The sequence below is a fragment of the Pelecanus crispus genome, chromosome 5 (genome assembly GCF_030463565.1).
Source record: "Pelecanus crispus isolate bPelCri1 chromosome 5, bPelCri1.pri, whole genome shotgun sequence".
Lineage (NCBI taxonomy): Eukaryota > Metazoa > Chordata > Aves > Pelecaniformes > Pelecanidae > Pelecanus > Pelecanus crispus.
Window position 1 is genome coordinate 70,283,265 of NC_134647.1, and position 15,092 is coordinate 70,298,356.

Sequence of the window (15,092 nt, forward strand, 5' to 3'; positions counted from 1 at the left end):
AATGGCAGCACTGGACATGTTGGAAGAAAAAGCTTTATTTTAAAAAAGTCTTTTCTAACAATAGAAGTTATTTTTAAAAATAGTAAAAAGAAGTAGTCAGGGTGGTGTTTTTTTTCCTACAGAGGAAGGAAATGATAAACATCTTAAATATTCATTTAAAATCCAGTGAATTGGTCTAGTGGGGTGGCTTTTTTTGGTAACTTTCATTCCAGTTACAGAGGAGGCACCCAGGGAAGAGAGGAGAAAGCCCATTTGCAGGACAGTTCCTCCTCTCTGGGTTCCTGCAGGTTACACCACGCACCCGCCTCCTGGGTGTGCTCCTCCTCACCCCGGGGTGCTCAGGGTGCCCTGCCGCATACGGCATCCCCGGGGTCAGGCTGTGTGGAAGGGACATTCCCCTGGGGCATGGGGAGCCCTGCCTGGCAGATGCAGCCAGGGAGCACCTTTTCCAGGAGGGAGTGGGGCAGAAAAATAGATCACCTTGCCTCCAGTTAAAAATAAGCTGAGAAAGAGAGGAGTTCGGTTCCCCCGCAGGTGTGTGTCCGCGCACAGCCAGGGATACCTGACCCCACCCCAGCCGATCCCCACAGTGGGGAGAAGTCCATGTGTCCAGAGATGCTCGTGGGAGCCTGGGGATGTCCAGCCAAGTCCCCTCTGAACCCCATCACATGTACCGCTCCAGGCCGGCGGGGAAATTGGGTTGCCTCATGTAGCTGTTGCTGGAGCTGAACTGGCCGAGGGGCGATGCAGAGAGCCCCAGGAGCTGCTCGCTGTGCTCGGCGCAGGCGGGAGGCCGCATGGCTGGCAGGGCCAGTCTGTTGGGAGCCCCGTAGAGCTGTGGGCTGCCAGGCGAGTAGCTGCCCTGCGCCACAGGCAGGTGGGGGGGCGAGGCGGCGTAGGGGTAAGCCAGGGTGTTGGGGCCGGTCCGGCCCAACAAGCCGGGGCTGACAGGCTGTGCCTGGAAGCAGGGAGGCTCAGAGCTGCTGGCGGAGCAGGCGGGAGCCAGCTCAGCTGCTGGCAAGCCCAGCGACGGATGGCCCAGCTCGGCGGGTGGCGAGGGCTGCAGGGCCTGCTGTCCGCTGATGAGGCTGTCGATGCTGAACATCCTAGGATGCTGTGCCAGCGGTGCTGCCCCGGCTCCGTAGGGGTGGAAGACGGTGCTGGAGAGCTGGGGGCCATAGCCGGGTGAGCAGAGGGTGTTGGGGTAGGGTGCTGTTGGTGCCGCAGGGCGGCCGGCGGGCGGGGGCGTGAAGGCGCTAGAGTTTTGCATGTAGCCCGGGTAGGTGGTGATGTCGGTGCGCTTGAAGCGCTTCCTCCGGCGCAGGAAGCTCCCGTTGTCGAACATGTCCTCGGCAGCCGGGTCCAGCGTCCAGTAGTTGCCCTTGCCGGGATGGCCGGGTTCCCGGGGGATCTTAACGAAGCAGTCGTTGAGGGTGAGGTTGTGGCGGATGCTGTTCTGCCACTTCTTGGGGTTCTCCCGGTAGAAGGGGAAGCGCTCGGTGATGAACTTGTAGATGCCCCCCAAGGTGAGCTTCCTCTCGGCGGCGTTGGCGATGGCCATGGCGATGAGGGCGATGTAGGAGTAGGGGGGTTTGCCCCGCTGCACCGGCCGCTTCCTCCGGCGACCCCCGGCGGGGGGCGGCGGCTCCTCGGGGGGCGGCGGCGGCGGGGGGGGGCTGCCCCCACCGCCCCGCGGCTCCGGCTTCACCGGCGGCGCCTGGACGGCGGGGGGAGACCCCCGGGGCGGCCCGGGGGAGCCGGGGCTGGCCGCGGCGGCGGGGCTGGGCGCCGGCAGCGTGCACATGCCTCGCAGGCAGGGGAAGCCGGCCGCGTTCATATACGGCCCTCGCCTTCCTCCCCCTCGGAGGATGGGGGGGGCGGCGGGAGAAAGAGCCCCCCCGAGGGGAGGGGAAGGGGAGGAGGGGCAGGCGCCGCGGCAGCTCCCGGCGATGGGGAGGTCGGTCCCGAGCCGCTTTGCAATATATAGGGCGGCCGCCCCCCCGGAGGGGCGTGCGGTGCCCGGCCCGCCCCGGCCCCTCTCCCCCGGCGGGAGGAGGAGGCCCCTGGGGAGGGGTCCTGACTCCCACGGCTAAATCCCCCAGCCTCTCCCCGGGGTTTCATCTCGCAGCCATGCCCCCGAGCGGTCCCTCCCCCGGGGGTCCCGGGTGCCAGCGCGGCGGCGGCTCCGCTCCCGGGCGAGCCGGGCCGCTCTCCGCGGCGCTTTGCTTTCTTTGTAACTGATGTTTCCTCCCAGGAGAAAAACTAAACGAAACGAGTCCCGACGACCAGACCGGGTGGAGTTTGGTGCCGCAGCCAGCCCCCAGCAACACAGCAGGTAACCTCCCGCCGGGCCCCCGGCACCACTTGGATTTCGTTGTCTTTTTTCCCTGGGAAAAGCGCTCAGGGGCGGCCCCGGAACGCAGCGGCGGCAACAGCCGGGGGGTTCTCCCCGCAACCAAGCTCCCCGGTTTAGTTACTTTGTAGCTTAGTGAGACCTCCTGGGTAAGGAAATCCTGGGAAAAGCGTTTTTTTCTTTTCCCCTGGGAGAGAGGAAAATGGTCCTTAAGAGCTCGGGGCTGCCCGCAGGTACCTCCCCCAGGGTGGGCAAGGGATGGGGGACAGGAATGGCATTTTGGGGGCGGATGGGGGAAGTGGGGGGTCTCTCTATCACTGCAGAGGGGCTAAGCCCACGGCTGAAGCTGCAGGAAGACACCAGACTCAGAAAGCCCTGCTGGTTTCAGGGAAAGCTTCTTCAGGTCTCATCCTGCACTCCAGAGCCAGCTGGGCAGAACCACAGCCCCCCATGGGGCATGGCATATGCCGATACCATAGCTGGGGGGCTGCTGGCTGCTTTATCGGCACCAAAAAAAGCCTTGGGCTTTCACACTCTCCTCACCCATTGCTGCTGAGCATCACTTCTAAGCCAGATGCCTGTGCGTGGAGAGCCCGGCCCAGAGCAGGTAAGGGAGCCACCGCATCAGGGTGGGCTGGACTAGCTGGGGGGACTTTTATAGCCAGATGACAGCTTTATATATAACTAGATGTCCAAGTCCTGGGAAGACAGGTGGCAATGTCTACGCCATTAATGCAGTAGCAGATGCCCCCACATATCCTACAGCAGAGTGAAAATCACAGCCTTCAACTTTGTAACTTGGTTGAAAGTATTTCCAATAGCAGAGAGGGATGAAAGCCTTTTTCCACAGAGGCAAGTAGACGATCTCAACCAGGTCGTATCATCCTCCTCCTCTCCTTTTTAAACTCAAAAGCCACACAGCCTTTTGGAACAGATTCTTCAGCCCTTTCCTCTAAGCATTTCCTTGTCATTTTATTCTACAGTCCAAGTAAAAACTCACTGTCCACATTATTTCCCACCATTGCTCATTCCCCTGTTTGTGTCTGTATGTGTTTTTATTTTTGCTTTATTTTTCCTGCAGACATTTGCGGCTCTTCTGCTCCCTTCAGGGCTCAGGCAGGGAAGCATGGGTCTAACAGAGCCATGTCGGGCCCAGTCCTGATCTGCCACAGACAAGCTGGTGTTGGGGTAAACTGCCTCAGTTTCCCATCTGCCAAATGGGGATAACAACAGGAGTGTAGGTGCTGGCTCGGAGACAGAGAGCAGGTGAGAAAGTGTGAAATGCAGCCTTAGAGAAAGGTGCCTTTCTCCACAGAAGTCACAGATCTTCAGGGAGAAAAGCAAATCAAGGGCATGGCAGGGACATTCATTCACCTTGGGAGAGCTGGGGGAAAAAGGATGGAAAATTCATCTCTCTCCTGCAGCATGCATTTAAATGGAGCAGTTATCTGAATGCAGCCAGTTCATTTCAGTCAGAGGATCTGAATTTTCCAGATGCTGGAGAGGGCGGCAGGACAGACACCCAAGAAGGGGATCACTAAAGATCACTCTGGGATGCACAAAGAAAAATACTCCTTTGGGGGAGATGGAAACCTTCAGCTCTGCAGACATTAGCTGGTGAGATTTTCATGTCAATGCAAGGATTTTAGTGTATTCTTATCTAGCAAGAATCAGTTTGGGAGGGAAAAGGGTTATGGGGTGCAAAGGAGGAACAGCTTTTCTCATTCAAACATATCAAACAGCCCTCATTTATCACTCACTTTCTCCTCTTTTTATTGGTCTAAACATCAGAAAAGGAGTTGGAAATAAAAACCCAACAGCATGGCTAGCTCTGGAGCTGCCTGCACCTGAGATCACATCTAGCAACGGAAGAGACATCTGATCTGGACAACGGGGTATGAAGAGCCAACTACGTGAAGTGTTTATAGTCCAAGGCCCTGATCTCACGTCATTTTACATGCAGTGGGAGAAGCCCTGGCCCCATCTCGGGCTGGCTGAGATTCCAGCTGGTGAGTAGTTGCTTTAAAGCTGAGGGGACCATTCAAATTGCTCTCAACTTCACCGGGTTAGGACCCAGATATCAAACTAGTTTTGACAGATGGATAAAACAGCAGAATGGAGGCAGGCAGCAGCACACAGGCAGGAAACGAGCTGTTTTACCATCAAATAAGGAAAGCCAAAACAGACAGACTCCGATTCCCATATATGCTTTATCACTCAGAGTGCTCTTCTTGGCCCAGATCTTTTATAAAAAAGGTGGAAGACAATAATAAAGACAGCTACCAATAAAATGCAATCTGAATCTCTCTTTAAAATGAAGCGATGAGGAGGGAATAAATCATGTTTACTAAGTATGTGTAAGTTTTGCCAGCATCTGCTGCCTTCTGCATCAGTTCATCCTGAGTACACAGAGCAATTTCAACTGTTCTTTTACCTCCAGCCCCTGAACCGTTTTGCACTAGAGCTGCAGCCTCCTTTAAAAATGTCGCACGCACAAATCACTTTACAGCATGGGTGAACTGGCTTCACTACAGAGGAACAGGACTGTAGTTACACCTCAGAGAGCTGCTGTTTCAAGCACCCTGAGCGCCCAGGCAGGTATTGCACCAGTGGTAACCAGGCCACATCTCCAAGCTGCTCTTTGCAACCACATGGGTTAGAAAAACATGCACTTTCTTGCCCCAAAACAAAGCAATCTTTTGCTAAATCACGTGCAGTATGGGTGTAACTGGCAGGATGTTCACATATCTTAATGCAGTCATGCTGAGAAACCAGTAGTTTTGCCCTGTCTTGAGTGCGAGAGTAGCCTAGGTATCTGCACTGGGCAGAGTTGTGTTTGGAGCATCCCTGTTTGCAGAGCCCTCCCCTTAGTCATGAAGCACAGTCATCTGTATCTCAGCCACCCCTGGGATGTGCAAGGAAGAAGAGGGGATGGGAGCCTTGGGAGCAAGGACCTCTCCAGTTCCTCTCCCAAGGACTGCCACAGTCCAAAGCATCCTCCAGTCTCAGAGCCAGCAGTGGCCTCTGGGGGATGCCTCAATGATACATGACCTGCTGATGGTGCTCTTAGCATGACCCAGAAATACCCCATCACTTACTAACAACCAAACATTCAAGGACTTCCTTGGCTGAAGGCTGAATGAGTACCGGCTGCCTTGAAATAACTGCAGTCAGGCCCATTCCCACCCTTAATGCATCCCTGTCTGAATCCATCCATGCTCCAAACTCCCAAATGGAGACCCTCAGAAGAAGCTTGAGAGACCTCCCACCACAGCTACTCTGTGTGATGGGAAGGCTTCACTACCAGAAGGTGAGTCACGCCGCTCACATAAGAGCTTGGTACATTAGGACTACAGCTCTGGGAGTCGGGGGGAAATCCTTTGCTCCCAGGAGATCTCCCTCATGGGATGTCACCTCTCAGATGAGGAATGTGTGATGGAGAACAGCAACAAAAGCAAAACAGGAGACCCAGAGAGTTGACTCTGCGGCTTGTAACCACAACCAGCACACGTGCAGGAGTCGGGGCACCACGCTGCTCGGCTACAGGATCAGCAGCCGTACAAAAACCAGCCCAGGACATCAGGCAGTGGCAGCCTGGGGTCAAAGGAGCCACAATTAAACACCCTTCCTGAGCTATTCCATTTCTTCAGGACACAGGAAGCTGATAACCAAAGCAAATAAATTCTTGCTGAGAACTAACTCTGAGTCACTAATGTATTTGTAGGAAATTGTGCAACAAGGTCCAGGCAAAATTATTTCTTCACAAAAAGTATAGGTAAAGCATTTACCAAACTGGGGAACATCAGGGAAAAATTCCTAAAGAAAGAAATTTGCAAAATATTTTTCACCTTTGTAGGGAATTTGTTTGGTTTCTTTTTTCCCCACTGCAACCAGTCAAGATTTTCTCCCCCAAATTCATTTTGATATAAAAATTGTGATGTTTTCTTTTATTCCTATGGAAATAAAGGGGATGGGAGGAAAAAACCCTTTCTTTTTTGTTGTCTGTTTACCCAAAATAATATTCTTAACAGAAGCATCTATTTGTTTAAACTTGAAAGAAAACAAAAAAGATTCTAAGGGACTTGAACTATTGAAAACCAGGATTCAGGGGCAAAATTTGGTTTGGAGTTTTGAACTTTGAACTATAAACTTTGGTGCTTTTTTTGTTCAAGACAAACCTCAGTATTTGGGGTGAATAAATATTTAATTTTCCTTTTTTCAGGGGGGGAACCCCAAACAAACCAGAATTCCTGCCCCAGGTCTGTACCTCATGGCCAAAAACCCAAGCCTAAGAAAAGGCCAAGCACAAGGGCCAGGCTGAGCTGGTCCCTCTCCCTGGTGGCTCAGCTGTCCTGCCTGGTGGCTTCAACACACTGAGAAGAGCAAAGCATGGGTCATGTATGGGGTTAGTAAGGAACATTTAAATATTTGTTTTTATAAAGCAATATTAAATACCCTGGGAACCCAAAGGGGCTGTTACAGTCATTGTAATACCACCACAGCACAGGTCCATAAAACATCTCTTGATGAGCATGCCCTACCAACATGCTGCTCTGAGCAGGGCACAGCTTTGGCTCTCCTCTGACCATCCTTCTATCCTGGAAGAATTCAGGCTACGCAGCAACCAGAAGAAACCACCACACAAAATTACTGAGGACAACCCTGCAAGAGCAAGCTTTCACAAGAAACCTTGGTCTCCTGCTTTCCATCTCCCTCCCATTCTCCTTAAAAATTGTCCCTTCCCAATAAAACGCTGAAGCACACTGGCCAGGTTTCCCAGGATTTGTTCAGATGATGCAAGGTGGGTGGTTAAAGTTCAGTGCCCTGCAGGGTCATTCTACAAGGCTCGTTCGTCACCCCTCCTCAGAAATTTTGATGCTTTCACTGTATAAATAGGCAGCCAGGTCCATGGGAGAAGCCTCTGCAAATCCATTTGAGGATCACAAGAATGGGACAGGAACAGGCAGGAAAATGGCCTGAATACAAGCACTGAAGCACAAGTGTTTTTTGCATTGCCCACACTATTTCCCTCTCCCTAACCTCACATGTTAGCCCAAAGCCCTGCCTCTGCTCCAGTGCTTGCTAAGCTGCCACGTGAGAGGCATTTCTGCTGCACAGACCCTGTCTATGCCATAGCTCCAGCTAGCCCCCCAAACCTGCCGAGGCTTGCGTTTTTCAATGAGATCAAGGAACTGATGCCCAAATGCCCCAGATGCTGCACACCAGGGCTCCCAGGCAAGGACTTCACCGCAAAATTTTCCCTTTTCCTTGTCCATTTTTTACTCTTACAACAATCAGACCAATTAGCTGTAAGCTCAGGCAGATGGTTAAAATCCTGCCTTGCTAGCTCACTACCTGCTCTCTTTTTCCTCTGTTTAGTGCTCCTGCCAGCAGTGATTCCATTCACTCAACTGTTATAACCTTTTGCCTCCCCTTAGGCCAGGAGCACACCTCTGTCCTGCAAAACTTCCCTCCATCTTGTACCTTCAACCCGCTCTGCCTGCAAGCCTGGCTGGCAGGTTGTTTTTTTCTTACTGCTTAAAATGCTTTTGAAACAAAGGCTCTTTAATGCCCCCAGCCTAGCCAGGCACCTCTGTCAATCCCCTCCCAGTAGCGCAAGCAGAGCATGAACCTCAGCAGGAGGTACAGGGTGCCCCATGAGCTGGTGGGACCAGGTGGATGGAAGCTGGGTAGGACATTGGGTGTCCTGAGATGGTGGGGATGGAGCAAGGCTGGGAGCAGGGAGAGCATCCCAGCCAAGGTCCAGAGGTGAAGCCATGGGATGGTGATAGTGATCTAGGGGGAAGAAGAGCAGAGCGCCTCCCACCCGACCCGCATGCTCACTTACTAGCCTGGAGAGGGTACTCCAAGGCCCACCGCACTAATGGGGATCCAGGGACTGGCAGCCAAGCACAATGCCTCTGCTGGGCATCCTAAAGCCTGGCAAGAGAAGAGGCAAGTCCAGGAGCAAGACTCCTACCTTCATGTTCTCCAGGCATAAAGGGGGTGGCCTGGCCACTGCCCAGACCTTCTGTCCCAAATGGGGACATCTCACCACAAGTCTGTGTTAGTGGAGAAGCTGGCTGTCTGGAGGGGAGACAACGTGGCTAAGGTTGTGAAGACCCCATCTGCCTTTGAGACCACTCTACAAATGGACACTCTACAATAACTAAAAGTTTGTGCGATGACTTCGAAGTACATATGGTGCAGGAAAAGGGTCTCCAGCCACGACAGGCCAGTGTTCATCACATCATTTCCTCGTGAGAATGCAAGACAGATGATTCAGACTCAAATCAGACTGGACAAGTATGAATCAGAGTGTTTGTCTTGCATTCTTCCTAGCCAAAAGGATCCCTGCCTGGTGCCACTTAGGGCTGGGAGAATCAACCCAGACATTTCTTTATTTTGGGAATCCACAGAGATTCAGTTAATTAATTTCCACCTGCCACTTCTGATATGCTGTGGACACCAGGGTCCTTTGGCTGAGATGGAAATCTCCGTATTACAACAGTGTTTGATGCAGGTAGGCAGCTGGCACCAGCATTCACGTCCTGGGTGGCTTCTGTCAGAGCTGAGGGCCTGGGGAGAGCATTTGGGGTTCATCCATCACCACTTGCTCTGGAGTAGCTGTTTTGAAGGACCACACCACATCACTTCTGTTTCTGCAGTGGTACCCCAGCTCATCCTGGCTAGTCATGATGTGGGCTATGCTGAATTGCTTCTGTTTGGATGAGAAACAGTTGATGCCAGTCAGCAGTGTATTTGGGCCAGCTCTATAACCTAGGGAGGCTGGTTCCTGCAAAAGCAGCACTTGCACCTCCCCAGCCCCTCCAAGCAGTGCAAGCTATGGGGACCCTGACCTCTCTGCTGGGGGTCCAAGCCCTTCTCACATCTCCTTCTGTTGGCTTTTTGTCTTTGTGCCTGCAGCATCCAGGGCTGTCCTGCAACTCACTTTCCCCGCTCACAGTCTTCACCCCAGGCACTATGACGCAGGTTACTGATTTGCCCATCTTGTGGCAGGAAACCCCACTGGTCCAGACAGGGGTGTACTTGTGAGAGGTCCAAAGCACCCCTACTCCTGGTCCTGCATCTTCTTTGTTCATGTTGCCAGCTCAAAGCTACATTGTAGCCTGGACCAAAAGGGTCAATACGATGCTTGAGAGGAACCGCAGCTTTTGATAACAGCAGGCTGAAGAGGTCTCAGAGTTCATCTAGAAAGCTGGCAATAAGGCCAACTCCATCTGGTAGTGTCACCTTGAGTATAAACAATGAGGGAGATGGATTTGGACTTGAAACCTGGCTTGGATCCTGGTTATCCAATAGGATAGGTGCAAAACAGGACGTTAGCCTCCTTCATCAGCTGAGCGTGGAAGAGAGCTCAGCCCATACTACATCTCAGCATCGAGGAGGGCCTGTGAGCAGGGATCAGAGACCACATGATGTCAACCTCAAACACCCTTCTTTAAAAACATCCAATACAATATACCCTCGGGGAAAGGTCAGAAATTATTTTGCCCATTTCTAAATGGGGATAGCAAGTGGAGCATAAAGGATTGACTCATCTGGAGTAAAGCAGCAAGCCAGTGGCATAATCAGGACCAGAGTTCATATACTCTCTGATGGAACCATGAAACATACTCCTGTTGACTTTGCAGTCTCTGGAAGCTTTTCCCACATACATTGTGCTGCTTGAGTTACACTGCATGTATTGCATGCGTTTAGTTTTTGTTTGCATGAAACGCATTTTTGCCATGACTGTAGGATGGAGCTGATGGCTTAACCATACAGGTTAGGTTTCTTCTGAACATTCATAATTTAGTTTTTGAATAGGAATAGGCAAATAATGGACTCTGTGGTGGAGTTTCCTGAATTAAAAACTCACAGTAAACCAGCATAGGATCCTTCTTTTTCCACTGCAGCCAGAACTTCGGTATTTGTCTCGCCTTCTTTTCCTCTGCCTGCTCCATCTGATGGGCTTGAGAGGAAAGGGGTCAGCAGCAAAAAGTCTGTCTGTGAAGCATGGCAGGCCAGCTGAGACCCGAGATGCTGAGGTGTCAGGGGAAAGGAGGGATTTCTTTCCCAGGGATGACCAAGAGGACGTTTTGTTCTTGCAGAAGAAATGTTGAATGAAATACTTCAGCAGAGCTTCACAATGGGAGCCAGGCTGGGAGGGAGGTGGTGTCCCTTAGTGCTATGGGAAGAAACGCCCTTCAAAACAGCATGAAATCATCAACTAGAAAACAGCAGCTGAAGGTCTCGGGGAGGTAACAGGGGCAGGCCTGATACAGATTTCTGCAGGTACAGAAGTAGTCAGGAGACAAAAATTACCATCAACTGCTCCCCTTCCCCTTTCTTGGTCAGTTTGCTGTACTACAAACTCTGGAGGATGCTCAGATGACTGAATATTGTCCATCTTCTTTCCACCAAACTTGGAGTGCACAAACTTTGCACAATTTTTCCTGCCTTGTGTCTCTCTCAGTAGACATGGCATATCTTCAAAGACCTAAAAGATCAAAAATGGGCAGCTTGTCCCCCACCACACAGGAAGGAAAACTGAGGTGGGGAAGACACACAGGAAACCTGGAGCAAGCCTGGGAGTGGGTCAAAAAAGAAAAAAAGTCAGGATCTGGTCACCATTTTCCAGCATAAAGTGTCTAGAAAAGGTTTGTAAGAGCAATTTAGGAACCCAACTCCCATCCAAACCAATGAGAACTGGGCACTTGCATCCTGCCATAAAGTTTTTCAAGAAAGAAAAAGGAAAAAAAAAAAAAATCAACAGCAACAAAAAGCAGTCCTAAGAGGCACAAACATGTTCAGGCAGAGTGGGAGCCAAAAGAAGTGTCTCGAGTCCCAGATGAACAGCACGTCAACACAGAGATATTTGAGATACGTACTTAACTGCAGGGCTGAAGGGGTTAAGAGGAGCCCTGGCAAGCAGCCAGCAGCGTGCCAGCACCCACTGGAGAGTTCAGCAGCTTCCACCACAAAATTAGCTGGTTGCAAACAGATCCTAATGGCTTTGCCTTGCAGAGCCACAAAATCCAGAGGCTGGCAGCCGCCATGGGCTTGTTCTTCCACTGCTTAGTCTCCCCCTAAGGAAAAGGTGGCCAAACGCAGACTCCAGCAGTCAAAAAAATCCCAGAGGATAAAAGATGTGCAAAGGAGGATGGAAGGCCTTTTCAACAGTCAGGTGTCTGTGCTGTAAGCATCCTGTAGGACCAAGGGTGGCCTCCTTCCCAGGGCTGCCAACCCTTGTGCTTTTGTCACAGGTTTCTCAGTGGGAAGGATTTATTCCCATTTAATTGTTTTGTTGTTTGGGGTTTTTTTCTTACACCACAGCTGAGGAGTCTTGATTGCAAAGAATAATGTGAAAACCGTGATCCTGCATGCACACCCCCAGAGAGAAAAGAAAGATCCAGTGTTGCCAGTGGTGGTGAAAGAAGACAGGGAAAAATGCTCTTTTCAAGCCAGTCTCAAGAATTTGGCTGGCCTAAACACCAAGCCCAAGGTGTTTTGGGTGCCTCATCATCAGCTGTCAGGAACACATCCCAGTCTGAGCAGACCGCACAGAGGGGGTATCAGCAGCAGCTGGGCAACGGTCCTTGGCCTCTGGAGATAGGAAGTCACTTCTCCACCAAAGCTAAGACCAACTGAGAACTTCCCTGGGGAGCAAATCGCAGCATGCACCCTCCGTCAGCAGGAGCTATTGCCAGCTGCTCTCATGGGGCCACCAGCCAAGACCTGGGCTTGGGACAACTGTATCAAAATTCGTTAACCTAATTACCACTTGTGTTCCCAGGTGGGTGGAGAGGGGCTTCAGCAAGCAGAATAAGCATGCCACAATGGCAGGCGGTACCTCCACATGGCCAGTGCCAGGACTTGCAAGGAGGCTCTGCCTTTTTCTTCACTATTTCCCCTACATACACTCAAATTACAAACTTGGCAACCCCACACTCAGCAGGTGCCTCATTCTGCAAACAGAGACTTGGTACCCCAGAGGGACTCACAGGCCTCGTTCAGGCTGATGCTTGTGAAGACACCCTTCCACATTCCTACACACTCTGGGGAAAAACAGCGGCAACGGTGACCCCAGGCTAAGCCTGCCATGGGATGCTCTACACAGGATCCAGACCAGAGCCCTGCACACCATGTATGCCATGGGGCAGGAGCAGAGCAACCCCATGCAACCTGGTGTCCTTGGCCACCTTCAGAGCATCGCTGCACAAATGTCCCCACAAAGGAGGAGCTGACGGCAATTTCCCCCTTGTTGGAGCTGCCTTTGTTGGATGTCCCCACAGCAAATGCTGTGGTCATCACAACCAGGGTGATTCCCATGAGCTTGACGAGAGCAGACTATGCCCCACCTCTCATCTGACCCAGACCAAATGTCCTCCAGATCCCCCACAGTGCCACCAAAATCCTGAACAGAAAGGCAGGACATGCTGGAAAGGCCCTACACAAACAGTTTATCCATATGCAGCAAGGGTGGAACAGGCTAGTTTCACCTTTCTGGTTGGTGTGGGGGAGATTTCAGGTGGGTTTAACAGCTCTCAGCAGCGCTTCAATCTGTTGACTTGGACGGGAGCAGAATCAGACCAGTGCTGAGTTTGTCCAACACCCTTCTTCCCAGTGCAAGACCCAACCAGGACACAAAGTCATCATTCCCCTTATGTACCTGGGGAGCTCCCCCACAGACCATTTGGGCAGGACAGAAAAGATTCTTGGGATGTAGGAAACCAAAGGAAGGTAATTTCTCAGGAGGGACATCTTTGCTCAACTACATAGAAAAAACATATTAGCAGCCTTGATAATGGGTTGATAGCTACTGACCATTGCTCAGAGTTACTTGGAGACAAAGGGTCAGGAACACAAGAGGAAAGGTTGGATTTACGCCTGGCGCTCTGGTGATGTGGAGCAATGTGCCTGCTCTCATCCTCCTACTGCAGTCTCCCCATATTGAAAACAGAGATAATGTTCATCACCTGCCTCAGAGGTGTGTTGCAAGGGTTAACTCATTAACCTGTCCATCCAAAATGGCACATGGAGCATGAAGTGCATCCATGCCTATTGTCAGCACCGTTTACTAAATCACACCCAAACTCCTGGACCAGAACTCTGGGAAGCAACAAGAAAACCATGGCAAGGTACCAATGCCAACCTACACCAACAGCGGCAGACCAGAGAGCAGCAGTCACATCACCAGTGGCCTGGGCTTCACGTGTCACTGATTGACTCAAGTTTTAATTATGCCCCAATATCTCCATGTCTCCCAAAACACAAAGCTTTCAGCCAGGCAGTTCCTGCCAGCCAAAATTTCATAAAGAGCAGCTAGTGACTAAGACAGCCCAACCTTCAAGTCAGACGCTAACAGCTTTGGACAAGTGTGGGATTTTTACACCCCTATCTGCAGGAAAATCTGATGTTTAGTGCCCTGACTGTGAGCAGGTCATTCTTAAATGCCTGAACAGCCCAGGCAAAAAAAAAAAAAAAAAAAAAAAAGGCAAAAAAAGAAAAAAGCGCCGGAGGGGAATTGTACTGGCTCTAATCCCTTCTGCCATTCTGCATATTCATGGAACATTGTCATAACACATCACTGGGACAAAAGGTCTGTCGGCACCTCCTCCTCATTCCTTTGATAAACCATGAGACAAATGCTGAGTAAACACTTGGAATCCATTCACTGCACTATTCTCATCGGGATGAGAAAGGGCTCCTCTTTCTTGCAGGCCCAGAGCTGCTCAGCCTAATAAAGTACGGCCCACGGCCCGTGAAAAGAGAGGCCTATGGATGATGAAAACATGGATTATCTCATTTCACCCTCCTTGTATCAGACCCTGCACACATTCTGAGTGCACTTGGTCTGACACGCAATTACACACACAAAAAATAATAATAATAAAATTTAAAAAAAAAAAAAAAGCACCAGGGGAAGGGGTTGTTTAGTGAATGGGGGGGGACTGTCTGCAAAATTTCACAGATGACCTTTCCCTAGTGGGAAAGCAATTTGTTTCTGCCCCAGCCATCGCCAGGAGTTTTCTCATCGATAATCAGCATTGCCCTGAATATTGCAGTTGGTAGGAGAAGAGATAACACTTAAGACAAAGCTTTGCAGGTCACTTTAATGGCCCGATTCAAGCTGGCACTGAGCCCCTGAGAAGTCATCGGGATGTTACTGAGCACCCCATAAATGCCTCCCTGGCTGCAACGCTGTCTCGGCTCTCTGTTGCCTGCTTGGCAGCAGGTGTAGGCAAAGCCCCATTCTCCTCACACTTGCACAGCTGTAAATCAAGAGTCCTGAGGTCAGCCAAGTGCCTGGAGAAGGAGGAGTGATTTCTGCACCCATGGAGTGATGCAAGCACCTCGGTGGTTTGGGATCTCTGGGTGAAAACCACGACGGGAGCCAAACAGGTCGGAGCATGAGGTCTCCTGTGCTGGAGGTCAATGAGCTCTAGTATGGAGATGAAACCACCCAGTCCCTTCAGCCAGGCTTGAAGCCTACGAGAGCACAGCCCAGGCTGGCAGGGCTGAGAGCAACACAGCTCCTTCAGCCTTTATTCACAGCCCACAGACAGGCAGAGAGACCAGAGACACATTGTCAGATAACTAATAACCCCCCAAAAAATCAGCATAAAGGCCCTCCTTACCACTAGGTGTTCAGTGACTTGACCAAGGTTACACAGGACACCAATCACCAAAGTCACCCCCAAGCACTTTCCAACACCTACAGCAGCCTTCCCTG

At 51.3% G+C, this 15,092-nt stretch overlaps 1 protein-coding gene across 1 annotated transcript; it reads right to left on the minus strand.

Annotated features, from left to right (window-relative positions):
• Positions 1-664: 664 nt before the first annotated feature.
• On the minus strand, positions 665-1,837 carry FOXE3 (forkhead box E3). Its single transcript, XM_075711480.1, has one exon. The coding sequence runs from the start codon at positions 1,835-1,837 to the stop codon at positions 665-667; it is 1,173 nt and encodes a 390-aa protein (XP_075567595.1).
• Between the last annotated feature and the right edge of the window lie 13,255 nt (positions 1,838-15,092).

Bases quoted from the DNA above. Each gene is read 5' to 3' on its own strand.
- FOXE3 (XM_075711480.1), bottom strand. From the start codon at position 1,837: ATGAACGCGGCCGGCTTCCCCTGCCTGCGAGGCATGTGCACGCTGCCG.